Source organism: Phacochoerus africanus, chromosome 11 (assembly GCF_016906955.1).
Source record: "Phacochoerus africanus isolate WHEZ1 chromosome 11, ROS_Pafr_v1, whole genome shotgun sequence".
Taxonomy (NCBI): domain Eukaryota; kingdom Metazoa; phylum Chordata; class Mammalia; order Artiodactyla; family Suidae; genus Phacochoerus; species Phacochoerus africanus.
The window spans coordinates 22,786,468-22,803,419 of record NC_062554.1 but is presented as its reverse complement, the minus strand read 5'-3'; the positions used below and the strand labels follow the sequence as shown (position 1 = coordinate 22,803,419).

The 16,952-nt window shown below is 40.0% G+C and overlaps 1 protein-coding gene across 1 annotated transcript; it reads left to right on the top strand.

The window, feature by feature from the left end:
- The first annotated feature begins 8,295 nt into the window (after positions 1-8,295).
- Positions 8,296-15,475, top strand: LOC125111859 (tripartite motif-containing protein 77-like). Its single transcript, XM_047753991.1, has 6 exons — positions 8,296-8,706; positions 9,406-9,501; positions 11,050-11,280; positions 12,583-12,605; positions 13,289-13,386; positions 14,977-15,475. Exons 1-6 carry the CDS (start codon positions 8,296-8,298, stop codon positions 15,468-15,470), a joined length of 1,353 nt encoding a protein of 450 aa, XP_047609947.1. The 3' UTR covers positions 15,471-15,475.
- Positions 15,476-16,952: the final 1,477 nt, after the last annotated feature.

The following is a 16,952-nucleotide window of genomic DNA, read 5'->3' as shown; positions in this document are numbered from 1 at the left end:
AGAAACTGGGAGTTCCCCTTGTGGCTCAGCACGTTATGAACCTGACTAGTATCCAGGAGGACGCACGTTCTATCCCTGGCCTCACTCCGTTGCCATGAGCTGTGGTGGTGGTTGCAGATGCATCTTGGATCATGTGTTTCTGTGGCTGTGGCTCCCATTTGACCCCTAGCCTGAGAACTTCCATATGCCGCAGGTGTGGCCTAAAAAAAAGCAAAAATAAATAAAAATAAATACCAGAAACTTATTTCTCACCATTCTAGCGGCTGGAAAGTCCAAGGTCAACATGCTGGCATATTCGATGTCTGGTGAAGGCTTGCCTCTTGGTTCACAGAGCGCTGTCTTATCCAGGTATCCTCACACATGTGAGGGTTCTCTCTGCCGCTTTCCCCCACTTCCTTCTCCCCACCACAGACCAGAGCTATAGCAGCAAGTCTGAAGTGTGTAGTCCCAGCCTTGTGCTTTCAGATAATATTTAAAAAACAGAATGAGGGAGTTCTCGTCCTGGCTCAGCAGTAACGAACCTGACTAGGATCCACGAGGAGGCAGGTTCCATCCCTGGCCTCGATCAGTGGGTTAAGGATCCGGTGTTGCCCTGAGCTGGGGTGTAGGTCACAGAGGCAGCTCAGATCCCGCGTTGCTTTGGCTACGGTGTAGGCCGGCAGCTGTAGCTCTGATTCAACCCAGAGCCTGGGAACTTCCATGTGCTGCAGGTGGGGCCCTAAAGAGCCAAACAAGACAAAACTTGTCCATCTTTGTACAACCTCAAAGTATCATCTTTTATGGACATGGGCTAAGTCAGAGATTCTCAAATTAGGGTCCAGGAATCAGCAGCAGCATTTCAGACTTTGTTAGATATGCAAACTCTGTGGCTCCATTCCAGACTTACTCAATCAAGAACCACTGTTGTTGAACCCAGCAATCTGTGTGCTAACGAGCCGGGCAGTGATTCTGATGGACCTCCCAGGCGAAATCAGTCTTGATGATTAACATTGAATCTGTCTGGGATCCCTTCTTGGAAATAAAGCACCGCAGGGAAGGGCAGCTTCTTCCGACCTCTCGCATTCCCTCCCCTCCCTGAATGTGGACAGTCTGGGCAGAGATACCGAGAATCAGTTCCTGGTGCTGGGGGCAGACAAAGAGAGACAATGGAGGTACCTTGAGAAGATGCACCAACTGGAAGGTGAGACTAATGAGTTGTATGAAACAAGATTACCTTGCTTCTGGTTACCATTTGTCTTTGCTTGTAGGTTTCTTATCTTTAATAAAGCCTTTAATCAAAGTTCCAGCCTCATCTTTGCCCCTGTGAAAATAGAAATGAGACCAGGACCAGGAGCCAACAAACATATGGAAAAATCCCACCTCTGGTCAACTTGATGGTAACAGGGATTATCCAGAAAACCTTCCAAGAAGTAGATTTGGAGGGAAAACTGCCCTCTGCACTTGGAGACTCCCCTCCAGAACACCTTGGAAGCTTCTGAGTTTGCTTCTGTTAATGAAAGAGGCTTTATTATAGTTCATTCAAAGGTCTGTGGATGTGATAAGGCTTGCATTCATATTTTTGCTACTTGCAAAAAATTTATAAAATATAAAAACAAAAACTAACCCATAATACATAAAGACTTTGCTAATGATTTTGTTAATACTTGTTAATATTTTTGGTGTTAAGTATTTTTTTTTTCAATTTTATGTTCCATTGGAGGAAATTTTATTAAGAAAATTGGCCAAAAAAAAAAATTTTACTGGGATCGACTGGTAGAGTTGCTTTTATATTTATTGAAAGGATTGGAAAAATAGAAAAAGATCCCCGTGGTGTGAAATCAGTTGCAGTGTTCATATCCTTCTTGGGAAAAATTCAGAACAAAGCTTCTAGGGATTGAATAATGTGTTAAAACATATTTCACGGAACACAGTAATCTCCGTATATTTTTGAAAAACTTCTGTATCTGAATGCGTGTGTACAAGCTTCGGGCACCTGTGCACATAAGAGGAGAGAAGAAAGTCAGATAGTCCCATCTTTCCAAAAGCCTTTGTAATCTTGGAGGGGACCTTGTCTCTGGAAAAAAAAGAAATAGCAAGAAAAAGAGGCCATGTTTTTCAAGGATGAATGAAATTGGGAATTTTTTTCTGCATTTTTTTCTTTTATTGTGAGAAGCTGGCTTCAGATAAATGACAGATTAAGCAGAGGTGAATATTGAAGAAAGATTCCATGTAATGGCTTTGAAAGGTATCGCAAAAATGATTCTTTTTATTGTTATCTTTCACTAAGTTGGTTTGTACAAAAGATGAAATTCATCCATTTTGTTCTTTCTGTTATTTCTTCCCCATTTCTGAAAGTTTATTGCTTACTTCCAAGGAACAGAGGGGAGAAGAGCCCCACTTAGAACCTCTGATACCAGGAGGCTGCTTAAATGTCTTTTTTCAAGTATTACCCAGGATGAGGCTTAGAATATTGTATTTATGAGGTAGTGGCCAAATCTCTGAGAGAAAGAGGAATGGGGAGAAGCTCTAAGAAGCTCTGCTCTGTGTAATAGTGGGGTGCTGGTTCTCTGAGCTAGAATGTGAACTAAGATCCAGTACTGCCTGATCTAAGGGAGCTGTATTCACAGACAATTTGACAGGCTAGGGAGCCATGGAACAAAGGGGAAGCTGAGTTCTGGTTGTGGGCTGAGTCAAGTCTTTGGGGGAAGAGAGGATCCTAGGACACAGGAACTCACTGCTTCATACTTTGCTAGGGTCCTCACACACCTTCAGTAAGTCCCCCATCTCTCTGTGAACCTGAAGAGGACCCGATGTTACCTACCTCTAAGGGCAGGATCAGAAGGTTCAAGTGCATAGTCAAGGGAATCATTTTGGGGGTATGGGAGCATGCAAAAGCATTTTGCCCCTACCCTCCAAATTGAAAACTAAACAAAGGTCCAACTAACTAAAGCCCAACTCCTGAATTCCTTAGCTGAGACGTCTGGCCATTTCCTACTCTGTCTTTTTTTTTTTTTTTTTAAATATGTCTTTTTCTCTTCTTTTCTCGGTCACACCTTTTCAGCCACACATGTGGCATGCAAAAGTTCTGGGTCCAGGGATTGAACCCTCACCACAGCAATGATGATACTGGGTCCTTAACCCTCTGTGCCACCAGGGAACTCCCCCTAGTCTGTCTTTTGAACCAGACTGAAGACCTTCAGATACTTGAGATCTGTTAGTACCATGGGTCATGACATGAGTGAGGGGGTGGGACTTAGAGTCCTGAGTATGAGAAAGAGATGGAATCCCCAGCCTGTGTTATATATAAATGTGTCTGCTTTCCTGATATTCTTGCATTATAAATTTTAAAATTTTGAAAAGTTTTTCATTACTCTTCCAGACTCTTTCACCAATTACTGTCTCAAATTTGGGTTTTCTATCTCTTGCCCTATTCTTATTAACTTCTTAAATCTCTCTCTCTTCCAATTCCTGTATTTTTGCCTTTTTCATGTGAGCTCCCTCTCTCTTTTGCTGCCATTTTGTTCATGTACTTAATAATAATAATAATAAAATGCTTCAGCAAGGCACTGATCCAGTTACCCCCCCTTTGAGATAGATAGTTTTGCAAGTGGAGGCATGCATGCATCTTAAGTTGACCAGACTAGTGAGAAATGAGAATCAAACTCAGCAGTTTAGCTTCAGGACCTATGCTCTTGACCACAAAGCCATGATACTCTTCACTGTCTTTTTCTTTTTTTTTTTTATTTTGACATTTATAGTGATTTTTATTTTTTCCATTATAGCTGGTTTACAGTGTTCCGTCAATTCTCTACTGTACAGCAAGGTGACCCATTTACACATACATGTATACATTCTTTTTTAATATTACCATGTTCCATCGTAGGGAGTGGGATGAATTGGGAATTTGACATTAATGGATGCAAAATCCATTGTCTTTTTCACTTTGGATGTTAATTAAGAGCAGGAGATTCATGCCAGTGCCTTGGAATGGGATTTTCCACCACTGAGAATTTTGAAATGCACAGGAAGTTTTGCCTGTTGTCTCTTTTATCAGTATCTCATATTCTCTACAATTTGGCTGATAGTCCCCAAGGATTATTTTTTATTGGATTCATTGGTGCATTCAGTGAATGTAGGGGTAGTTTACTTTGGGCCAGGCACTCTTTAAACCTCTTTCTCTCTACATCTGCCCACAGGGTCCCTGTAAGCCTATTTTGCAAATTTCTCTACAGCTGCATCTCTTATTTTGCACTGCTTTCTCTAAATTCCTCTCTACTCCTGATGTTTCTTATGTTCTACCCTTATCTCTGATCCTGTACCTAGACTTTATTTTCCTCTTTTGCTCTTCCTATTATATAATCACAAATACTACCTGTCCTATTAGACATATGACCTCCTCACACATTGATGGGATCAGTCAGGACAGGAGAACCTTCATATCAGCTTCTTGAAGTGAAGTCCCATCATAGAAATATGACAGCATTCTGAGAAAGTGGACCTTTTGCCACCTCCTCCCTTAGGATCTTACAAATTTACTGCTGGGTCTCAGGTAAGAACAAGCAGCCCCCATTTCTCATTCTGGGATATTTAAATGATCAACCCATCTTATGCTGTGAAGGTGAAGAGCAAGAGCAGAGCCCTGGTATGTGGGTAGAGACATTCCAGACCTCCCCGTACTGAGATCTGGACCAGAGAGAAAACTGAAGAAGGAGGAAACGGATTTCAGAGTGATTTTATCAGACCTCACGTCTCAATGGGGCCAGAGTAGAGAGGCATAGAGGAACAGTCATAAGCTGGTAACAAGGACAGGCTCTATTCCTTCACAGCATAATGCTAATACAGACATTAGATTTTAGCAAAGAGATGCCATGTCCTTGAGCCAGCATCAAAAAAACTTCCCCAATCCAGAAGAGCGGGAGGTAATAGGAACTAGCCTGACTGTCCCTTCAGAATAAGAGAAGCACAGGGGCTATGAGAATAGAACAGCCTCTGTCTGAGGTTGGAGCCAAGGCTGATATCTCCTCAGGCCACGCTGGCTGCTAAAGTCCAGTGGATGACTCAGCTATGGGTTTTTGAACATCTGGTTATTAAAGGCAGGGTGTGGTCACCCTCTACTCAGAATTATGTGGGCAGCAATCCACAAGGGCTGTATTAATGGGATTTTTCAGTGAAATATGGAGACATTAGAAGGGACTTGCTGCCAAGGAGAGGTTCTTCATTCCACTGCCCTGGAACTACCAAGTCTGCTCCAGATGCTCAATAAGGAAATGATCCCCTCTCTCCCATCCCTCTCACTCCCGTATTTTGCGTGTCTGTGTCAACACTGTTTTACTACGTTGTTTACAGAGTCCAGTTGACACCAAATCCTTGAAGGACCCCCCCAAAAGAGAAAAACATTTCCTGTGCCAATTTTTCAGAAAATTAAAGAGCCATTTAATAGACATCTGGAACTTGAAATGTTGATCTCTAAGAGGCTCACCGAATCCACTATATCCAGGGCCCTCAATCTCTGGATCCAGATCCTTGAGGTCAACTTCTTAGGAAGAACAGATGTCGCAGGTTGTATTCCTCCCCCTCCCCACCCCCCAAAAGATTCAACAATGCATCCAATCCCTCCTTCTCTTCCTACAGGTTAATATCAATACTGCTCCTCACTGAGAGGGCTCCATCCCTTCGAATCTGGGTAGGGTTGTGACCATAACAGAAGAATATTCTGTATTGCCCACAACTACCACCTGACGATACTGGGATGCTTGCTCTAGGAAACTTAATCACCATGCTGTGAGGAAGCCCAAGCAGCCACACGAAGAGGCTATATGAAGATATTTTAGACCACAACCTCAGCTGAAGAAACCTAGACTTTGTGTCACCTGCCAGACTTGTGACAGAAGAAATCTTTCATGTTTCCAGTATATACTCAGTTGCCGTGAGAATGACCACAAGGTGAGTCTACAGACCCTACAGATTCACTGTCCTCTGGATTTTGGCCAGAACTGCATTTCTTACCCGATTCTCCTTTGTTCCTAGTCTAACACGAGGAGGTGATTATGCTTCAGGTCTCCATGTACCAATTAAAACTCACACCCTGGAGTTCCCGTCATGGCTCAGTGGTTAACAAATCCGACTAGAAACCATGAGTTTGTGGGTTCGATCCCTGGCCTTGATCAGTGGGTTAAGGATCCGGTGTTCCTGTGAGCTGTGGTGTAAGTTGCAGACACAGCTTGGATCCTGTGTTGCTATGGCTCTGGCGTAGGCTGGTCGCTGCAGCTCCGATTCAACCCCTAGCCTGGGAACCTCCATATGCCATGGGAGAGGCCCAAGAAATAGCAAAAATGCCAAAAAAATAAATAATAAAAAATTTTTTAAATACAAGTTTTTCATTACAGACATGTGGGAATAAAATCAACTTTTATATATTGACTTTTTGTTCTCTGATCTTGCTAAAGTTACTACTTGCAAGATTTTTTTTTTTAGTAGATTCCTTGGGATTTTCTACACAGTCATGCCATCGAGTACATATATTTTTACTTTATTTCTTCACAAACGTTTGAAAATTTCTTTATCTTACCTTATTGCACTAGGTAGCACTTCCAGTGTAATATTAATTAGGAGTGGTGAGGCTGAGAGAACATCTTACCTTATTCTATTAAATGAAAAAAAATTTCTCTCTCACTGTTAAGAATGACGTCACCTTTAGATTTTCCATAGAAACACTTGAGTTAAGTAAGTTTCCCTCCATTCCTAGATTGCTGAGAAATTTTATCATGAATGAATGTTGAATTTTGCTAAATGACATTTCTGCATTATTAATATTGCAATATGATTTTCTTTTGTAAGTTAATACTGGTCACTTACATTGATTATATTTCAAATGTTGAAGCAGTGTCACATTTCTTGGATAAACAAACTTTGTCATAATATATTATCTTTTTATTTATTTCTAAATTTGTGTTGCTAATATTTTGTTGAGGATTTTTCCCCCTATGTTCATGAAGGATGGATAATGTAGTTTTGTTGTAATGTTTTTGTCTGATTTTCGATTCAATTATTTTCTGTGTTTGTTCTCTTTTCATCTTCATTGATTTCTTATGTAACTTTTATTATTTATTTATTATTCTTTTTAACTTGATGTTCTCTGAGCCTCCTGGATCTGTTGTTTGGCTACAAATTAATTTGGTGAACTTCTCCTTAGCATCATAAAATATGTATTTATTCCTTTCATTCCTTCTTCCCCTTCTGGCATTCTCATTACAAATATTATTATTTTTAAAGTTGTCCCATGATTCTTGGATATTTTGTTCTTTTTCCCCCTTTTTTTCCTTTAAATTAAAAGTTTGAAATTTTGAAAATTTCTATGAAGACATTCTTAAAATCAAAATTTGCTCAGCTATGTCTAGATTACTAAGGAGCATATTAAAACCATTCTACATTTCTGTTACACTGTTTTATGTCTACAATTTAAAAAAGATACTTTCTTAGAATTTTCATCTCTATCTTTTTTAAGAAGAATGCTCTGGCATTTTTCAAAATGGTTGTTTCCCCCCAACCCACCCACCCCCAAAGCAGGATGGAGTTTTCTCAACAGTTACTTTGAATATCTGGTAGAGTTCCTGGAGGTAAAATACAAAATTGTAGGGCCCCTTCTGTTACTGGATTCTCTTGGATTTTTTTTTTTTTTAACTCTGGCTTATCCAGAAGTAGTTAACTATTGTTCAGTGTCATCCAGAATCCTTTTTTTTTTTTTTTTCATATTTTTGGTATCCTTAGAATATTGGCTTTTCTCCTTAAGCTAGTTCATGTTGTGAGCACACAATGGCTATGCAGATGGGTATTGTATCCAAAAAATGTCCAGAATCAGAAAAGGCAGTTTTTTCTTCAATGCATCTCTTTTCAAGCAAGAAAACTCTGTAGTATTGTCCCAGGAGTCTTAGTTTCTTATTTCATTGGCCAGAATTGGGGCAAATACCTTGTGCTAACCAATCTGAGAGAGAAAAAAATGGAAAGATTGTGATGGTTTTAGACAAAATATAACCCATTGCCAATGAATGAGCCAAGAACCTCTGATTTCTTTTATCTTTGTGAAAGAGAAAACATATGTGAAAAATAGTGAATTTCCAATATGGAACTGATGGAATGTTGGAAATGACGGAAAATAGTAACACTTTTTATTAGTCTGTAGGGCTCTTTTTGTGCCTCCCCATCCTATTCAAAACATGACCTCTCCTGCTATAGTACATATGTGTATGAGTGAGAGAAGACTTAAACTCAACTCACATGCCCAGGGTAAAGAATGTCTTTTCCTTTTTTCTCAGAAACATGAAATCTACTTCTGTGCAGTGTTTTCCCAGTGAGTTCATCTGTTCCATCTGCCAGGACTGTTTCACAGACCCTGTCACCATTAACTGTGGGCACCGCTTTTGTACTCCCTGTCTCTGTCTCATGTGGGAAGATGCCCACACCCCTACTTGCTGCCCTGTGTGCAAGGCAATATCTCCAACAATGGACTTCAAGAGCACTATTTTGGCTAAGGAACATATTCTTCCTACCAGAAAATCAGTTGTCTGCCAATTACCTAGCTCTGCCAAGTGGATGTGTCGGAAACACCAAGTGATAAAGAACTACTTCTGTCAAACCAACAAGAGCCTGCTGTGTTTATGCTGCTCTCATTCCCCAGAACATGCCACTCATGTACACTATCCAATAAAGCAGGCTGCAGAGCACTGCAGGGTAAGTGATATCTCTGAATGCACTTTGAAATGGGGAGGACCCTGTACTGGACAGACAAGGAGGAAAATACATTGATGATAATGATGATGATTTTATGCAATACACAAATAGAATTTCTGAACACATGTGGAAGGTACTATTCTAAAATCTAGGGATAAAGGGTGAAGATCCTAGACCACATCCTTGCTCTCCTGAGGTTGAAATTCTGTTGGGCTGAAAGAGAGCAATGATGATAAAGTGAATGAGGATTGGGGTGCTGGTATTTCGGTGTAAGTAACATGGTGATAAGTGTCTAGTTTCAAGAACAGGTATTGGCTACTACAATCATGATTACAACGATCTTGTTCTAACAATAGCAGATTTAGAAACACTGGCCAGTGATTTCTAATAATACCGTAGACCCACTGTGGATTCCTATTTCAAAATTAAACATGACGTAAGATTCACTTCTGAAAATGGACCAGGTTACCATAATATCAGGGCTAGATTCCTCAGATAATAGATTACATTTTCCAAATTCAGGAACTCTATTTTTGGTTGATCTCTCAGATTTGACTGTTAGTTTTCCCAAGGAAAATCACTGACATCCTTGCTCTCTTTTATGGTTTGTCCCATATCCATTCCCTTATATCTTCTTTTGAGTATCTGAAATGTACTACATTTGCTTTTCTAGTGCTCCAACTTATAGTTCTTTTGCAGGAGAACCTTCTGATTCATATGAAGTCTGTTTGGAAAAAGAAACAGGAAAATCAGAGAAATATAAAAAAAGTGACCAGCATATTCAGAGTATGGGAGGTAAGCAGTAGACCCTGTATCCCTTGGAACCAGCTTGGGACAAATATCCTGGTAACTTACAGTAGAAGAACTTGAGTTGAACCACCGTGTCCCCTGAGAGAGTGATCAGAGAGAGCTACATGTGGGAAAACATGACCTTCAGTGTAGGATTTCATATCAGATGAACCCAATACGTAACTAAAAGATTTTTCCTGATTTTCTTGATAAAACCATATTTATCACTAATACTTCATCAGGGACAAGAAAATGCAGTATCACAAAAGAGAAAGCCATGGTCACTGAGATGGAGGTTCAAATAGAGTTCTGTAGGAGCTTAGTAAATTCTGAATGTGAAGAAAATCTTCTCAGACAAGTGAAAACCATTCCGATGCTAATGTACTAGTAGAATCTATAAGTCCATGGGTATTCATGGCACAGAGACCTAAGGAACAAGAAAGATGGAAGTGAGACAAATCATGGAATTGTCTGGGGCCAGCAAGTAGCTCCTACTGATTAGTACCTAGGGTAAAAGGCAGGCTAGAAATGTAATTAGGGCCACTGCAAGATTGTGAGTGCCTAGCCAAGGATTTGGGGTTGTGTCATTCATTGATTCATATATGTGAACTGAGAACCTGAAATTGAAGAAGGAAGCTCTAATTTTATTTTTGAAGAACACAATCACTTCTAAAGACGACCTATCAACTGGCCATATTAGAGAATAATATTTCATTAAGCAGAAATCTGTATATAGTGCTGTGAGAATACCAAAGGGTGATAGTAAAATTATCTCGATCATTTAGGATGATTTCCTAATGAACCATTCATCCAAAGGTGGGTGTATGGTGTGTTCCTCACTGTTGTAGGCCAACAAAGAGATAGATGGACAGGAACAACTACTGACCTCCACAGGTTATAATCTAGCAAGAGAAGTCATACAGCAAATAAAAGAGTAACATTTATAATACATCATATCTGTGAAGTATGAGGGAGACAATTAAATCAGGGATGTATATAAATTGCACAGGTTAAGGGAATGTATGCTGTCAGGGAAGCCCCATCTGAAGGTGACATTAGGTAGAGATCTACAGGAGCAAAGAGAGTGAAGCAGCAGCTCTCTGAGAACACATCCTTCTGGAACAGAGAAAACAGTGTGGGTGCCCCCTCCCAATTCAAATGTTGAAATTCTCATCCCCCAAAGTGAAGGTGTTAGGAGGTGGGGCTTTCGGGAGGTGATTAGGTCATGAGGGCAGAGTCCTTATGAATGGGATTAGTATCCTTATACAAGAAGCCCTGGAGAGGTCCCTTGCCTTTTCTGCCATGTGAGGACACAACAAAAAGATGGCTTTCTAGCAAGTGGCTCTCACCAGACACCCAGTCTGCCGGCGCTGATCTTGGATTTCCCACCTTAAAGAACTGGGGAGAAATAAATGTCTGCTGTTCTCGTGCTTTTGCAATAGCAGCCCAAGTGAATTAAGACAAGTCTGTGATCCAGAACACAAAGACAGTAAAAGATAAGGGAAGGCTAACACCATCCAGATACATGATCTGATTAATCCAATGTCCCTGCAGGGTTTTGTAAATCACCGGATGATGATGATAAGGGCAGAATACCCGAAAGTATGTCAATATCTCCAGGAAGAAAAGCGAAGGCATTTAGAGATCTTGGCAACTGAAGGCAAGATTGTTTTTCAGCGACTCAGGGGGAATGTAACCAGAATGATTCACATGGGGAAACTCCTGAGAAGAATATACGGGGAGCTGAAGGAAATGTGCCTTAAAGCAGATGTGGAGATGCTCCAGGTAAGGACGAAGGAAGGATTAGGGTGCTGAACACCAGGCTGCTTGAGAAGTATTTATATCCAATGAAGTTATATCCTCTTTGGTCGCCATTATTTTTCTGGTTCCAAGGTCCAGGTTCTGACTCTTCTGACTCTCTGACTGTAGGTTTAGCTCCTCCAGTATAATCTGGAGACCAATCACTTTTGCCTTATGTGGAAGAAAGATGACCATGTGGAAAGGTTCAAGTGACAGATTCAGGAAAAAACAAACAGAAAAACACTTTCTGCTAAATTCTTATACTATACAGTCAGCCGTTTATATCTCTACAGGTTTCACATCCAGGGATTTAACCAATCGCTGCTGGAAAATATATATTTTTTAAAATCCAGAAATTTCCAGAAAGCAAAACTTGAATTTGCCAATGCCAACAACTATTTACATAGCATTTACCTTATATTAAGTATTATAAGTAATTTAGAGATGCTTAAAATATATAGGAAAATGTATGTATGGTGTGTGGAAATACTGGACCATTTTTTTTAAGCCATTCCCATGGCATGTGAAAATTCCTGTGCCACAGCAGTGACAATGCCAGGTCCTTAACCCACTGAGCTACCAGGGAATTCCTTACTATACCACTTTATATAAGGGATTTGAGCATCTTCAGAGTTTGGGATCAGAATGAATTCCCCTCATACACTAAGGAACTACTGGGTCTACAGTTTTTGACCAACTGCAGGAGAGCAGCGTGGGAACAGGTACTTTAACTTTGTACCTGCACTTAGTAACAGGTGTAAATGTGAGATGTATGCTTTCTTTTTATTTTGAACTTCTAAATTTGGAGTCCGTGAATTCTGCTGTAGGTTACAACAAAGCACAGCCATTTGTACACCCTAAGAACATCTCCTATCTTTAAATTTTATCGCGATTATGATTTTATCAACTGTATGTAAATGTGAGACTGGGTTTCATCTTTACAAGGATAAAGGAAATGACAAATTATTTTTTCCCAATGACAAAAACTGGAGATAGTGAATTTCTTAGTATAATCTCATGTCCTCAAACTAGACTACACAGGAGAGCCATGAAGTTCCTGCTGTGGCTCAGTGGGTTAAGAACCTGACATAGTGTACATGAGGGTGCAGGTTTGATCCCTGGCCTAACTCAGTGGGTTGAGGTGTTGCCTCGAGTTATGGTGTAGGCCCCAGCTGCAGCTCCAATTTGATCCTTAGCCTGGGTGCAGCCATGAAAAGAAAGAAAAAAAGTTAAACAGGAGAGCCACCTTGTGCTGAAAACTAAGCCTTCCTCTCTTTGTCTTTACAGGATGTAGGAGACATAGTGAAAAGGTAAGATTGCTCCTCTATTCAAATCACAGTAATTGTGACAGTGAACAAGCTATTTCTGTTGAGATGGACCCTCCCTTTTTAATGAGAAATTTCTTTCTGTATTTATTCCTTTCTTCTCTGAAAGGCTTCAATACAAAAAAAAAATTTATATTGTCTATCCTTAGGTGACAGCAGGGTTGAGTGGAGTGTAGTTTCAGTTGTAAGGCTTAATGTAGAAGCTGCCTTTAATTTCCATATCCTAATGACTTGAGGATTTTTCATTGTCTCCTATGGGAAAGGCAGATAAGCTCAGAGAAGCGGCAGGTAGAAGGATGCTGAGAAGTGATGTGGAATCCTCATGCAAGAACATACTATAGTGCCAATGCTCCATACCTATCAGACGGCAAGTTCCAGCCATTTGGCACATGTTAGATTTTAGGAATTAAACGAGAATTGCTGTGTGGATCCCCTAGGGAAGCTGGAAGGGAGGAAACAGACGCAATTATGATTGAAGTGACCTATCCTGCTAGGATTAACGTGCTAAGAGCAGGGAAGCAGGTTATAAAATCTAACAGCCACTGTAGCATTGCTCCGTTTGTGGAGTTAAGTTCATAACCCTTTAAACCTAATTATGAGAATTCTGATGACGCATCATCAGTGGACTGCTAATGGGTCTTTTAGTGAGTGGGTCTTTTTCTTTACAGGAGTCAGTTAATGCAGCAGCACGTGCCCCAACCTATGGACCCACAGCTCAGTACTTGGAGCATCCCCGGGATGCTGGAAAGACTTAACAACTTCCAAGGTGAGAGGTAGCACTCTGTGTGAAGGCAGTCATTTTTCCTACATGAATGGGCAAATGCTGATGATCTCTAGTCATTGCTCTATTGTTCTTTTCAGAAAACAGGGAAGCAAGTTAATGTGCAAACCTTCATAATTAACTTTATAATGTGTTGATCATCTGTCAGAAAAACCTAATGAAAGCCTATCAAAAACAATCAAACAAATACAACAAGCAGGGAGTTCTCTCGTGGTGCAGTGGTTTAAGGATCCAGTGTTCTCCCAGCAGCAACCAAAGCCAGGGTTTGACCTCTGGCTGGGGAACTTCTAAAAGGCTTGAGCCCAGCCCTCCGAAATTATGACAACAAGTGGTTTCTTATATAATTACTTTCAGTAAGTTAAAATTAAAAAAGAAAAAAACTGCAACAGTCTGGCTTATAAAACTGCATATTCATTCAGTGTATTTCAATTTACAGTTCGTTGTTCACTGTGTTTATACACAGATGACCACATTCTTAGACTCATCTTAACGGTTTCCTGAATATTGAATGTAATGATTATATTTGAAAAATTGCAAGATTTTTAAAAAACTTAAAAGTATGTTTATATACAAGTCCAACCACAAAACAAACTGAATCCATGATTTGCTGTGTAGAGTGTAAGTTAAAGCAAATGAAACTTGAGAGTGAGCCTGGTGCATAAAGAAGCCAGGCCTTACATAGGGTAAAGTGGATTCTAATTCAGTGGTGGCTCCAGTAGAATTCTGAGAGAGAGAGAAATCACTTTTAAAAATGTACATAGGAGTTCCCTGGTGGCCTAGTGGATAAGGACCTGGCATTGTCATTGCTGTGGCTTAGGTCACTGTCATGGCATGGGTTCGATTCCTGGCCTGGGAACTTCTGCATGCTGTGGGCACAGCCAAAAAAAAAAAAAAGGCACTTGTGGATTTTTCATTCACTTTACTTTTGCTATTTAAATGTTAAGTCCTCATTATCTTGGGCAATGTGATCACTATTTAAGACTAAATATAACAATATCATATTTGAAATATAATGTATAGTATATTTATTACTGTTATATTTATTTTTTTGTGACAATCAATAAGAGGATTTCAGTGGATCAAGGACCACTTTGCTATTTTCTTGACATCTATGCGCAAGCTCCCAAATTTTCAATGCATTAGTGAAGATAAGCCAGAACCTAACATCCTACATCTTTTATGTAGTCTCAAAGTTTCCCCTCATCTAGTTGTAGGATTAGAGATTTTTCTGGCTCTTTAGATAGAGAAGAGGCCCTTTCTGTTCTTTCTCTGTATTTCCAGTAACATACTCTGTATAATCACCTGTGATAAAGGAGTATTCTGGAGTTAGCTAGTACCGATTCACTCATGAGAGCTAACTGTTTTAAATTCCAGAATTTTGTGAGCAATTACTAAATTGCTGGCACCTAGAAAGTGGTCCCGGTGGGGTGGCGTATTCCCAGCAAATAAAACAAACCAGTTTTGTTTTGTTTCAGAGATGAGGTTGTTACACATTCCAGAGCAGCGCTACCCTTGTCTGCCCCTTAGAACTTTTAAACTCTGTTGGATGACTTTGCTGTTTTCTTTTTACTGAAGTGGATGTTACTTTGGATGATAAAATACAAAACTGTCACGTGGCTCTGATTGAAGACATGAGACGTTTGCGCTGCCGTCCTGACCATGGAGACACGACCCGGAACCCAGCAAGTTCAGAGTATACTCCTTCCTGGGGCGCTCAGACCTTCACCTCTGGCAAACATTACTGGGAGGTGGATGTGGGACTCTCTTGTAATTGGATTATAGGTCTTTGCAAGGAATCCTGGACCAGGAGGAATGACATGCTACTTAACTCAGAGGATATTTTTCTCCTTCTCTGTGTCAAAGTGGATGACAATTTCCATCTCTTTTCTACTTCTCCGCTGCTACCCTACTATATTCAAAGACCCCAGGGCTGGATAGGGGTGTTTTTAGATTATGAATGTGGCATAATAAGCTTTATTAATGTTGCCAAAAGTTCCCTCATTTGTAATTTCCTCTCGTGCTCTTTCTCTTTCCCTCTCAGACCTTTCATTTGGCGTGGACCCAAATGATCAGGACCGGGTCACATACTTGACCAGGGTCTCAGAAATTCTAATAACTGAGGAGGCTTTTATCCTGGTGACTTCTAGACTAGGGAAAATTAGTTATACCTCACTGTGTCTAATGTCATTTTACCTCCAGGGGATATAAAGGTTGCATTATTTTTTAAAGTACTGATAATGTTAACGATGTACATTTGTCACTTGTATTTTATTTAAATAAAAGTAACCTCTTATTTTATTGGGTGGGATATATGTACTTTTCATTTGCTCTGTGAACTTACTAGAGACAAAAGAATATAAGGGTGTGGAAATGCAGCCAAGTTCATGAACACCATGTTAGAGGATTAGCTTTCCAGAGAGTCCTTGTCAAAACTCAAGGACAGTATAGAATTCTCTTCTTCCTTCACTCTTCTGGTGAAATGCTATTCCTCCCCTAGTCCTCAGTTTACCAAACTTTATCATGTCAATTGTTACTATTTATTTATTTTGCTTTTTAGGGCCACACTCACGGCATATGGAGGCTCCCAGGCTAGGGGTCAAATTGGAGCTACATCTGCCAGCCTACACCACAGCCACAGCAACGTAGGATCTGAGCTGCATCTGCAACATACACCACCGCTCACAGCAATGCTGGATCCTTAACCTACTGAGCCAGGCCAGGGATTGAACCTGCAACCTCATGGTTCCTAGCCAGATTCGTTTCCACTGTGCCACAATGGGAACTCCTATTATGTCAATTATAATGTGACTTCAAAAACAGTTTATTCTTTCCCTTTGTAAAACTCACAACAGAGTTAGGGTTCCTTTTCTTCCAGGAATGACACACCAGGTTAAGGATATGGGAGACATCCAAAAAATATTTGAACAAAAACCAAATATATAGGAAAACTCTTAAAAGCAAAGGCTATAGAACCAAAAATATTACTATAATGTAGACACGGTAGCTCAGAAAACAATGAGAAATATTAAATAAAGAAGTGAATTAAGTTATTGTTCAGCAGCCCAGGGCTCAGAAATTCATTTTAATTGATAAAATATAGATTGTGTCTGATCTGATTCCTCAGTGTTACTATAAGTGGTTCTCACTGATGTACAGAGTATTCTGGGAATCGACACATATTTTATTAGAGTGATTGTGGTCCACAAAATAAGACCTAGATGTTTGGATACTATAGTATTTTTAAGGAAGATCCATAAAACAAAAAGATCTTTAATATACATTTTTCAAGGATGAACAATAAATCCTATTTTTTTTAACACACATAACATCCAAGTTAAACAAATTTCATTTCAAAGAGTGTTACTGACTTAGATCTTAAAAGTTGGCAAAGTAATCAGACGTTGAAATCAATCTCTTTAGGGATGTATTGACCCATATCATAACTATAATTTTTTTTTTTTTTTTTGCTATTTCTTTGGGCCGCTCCCTCAGCATATGGAGGCTCCCAGGCTAGGGGTCGAATCGGAGCTGTAGCCGCCGGCCTACGCCAG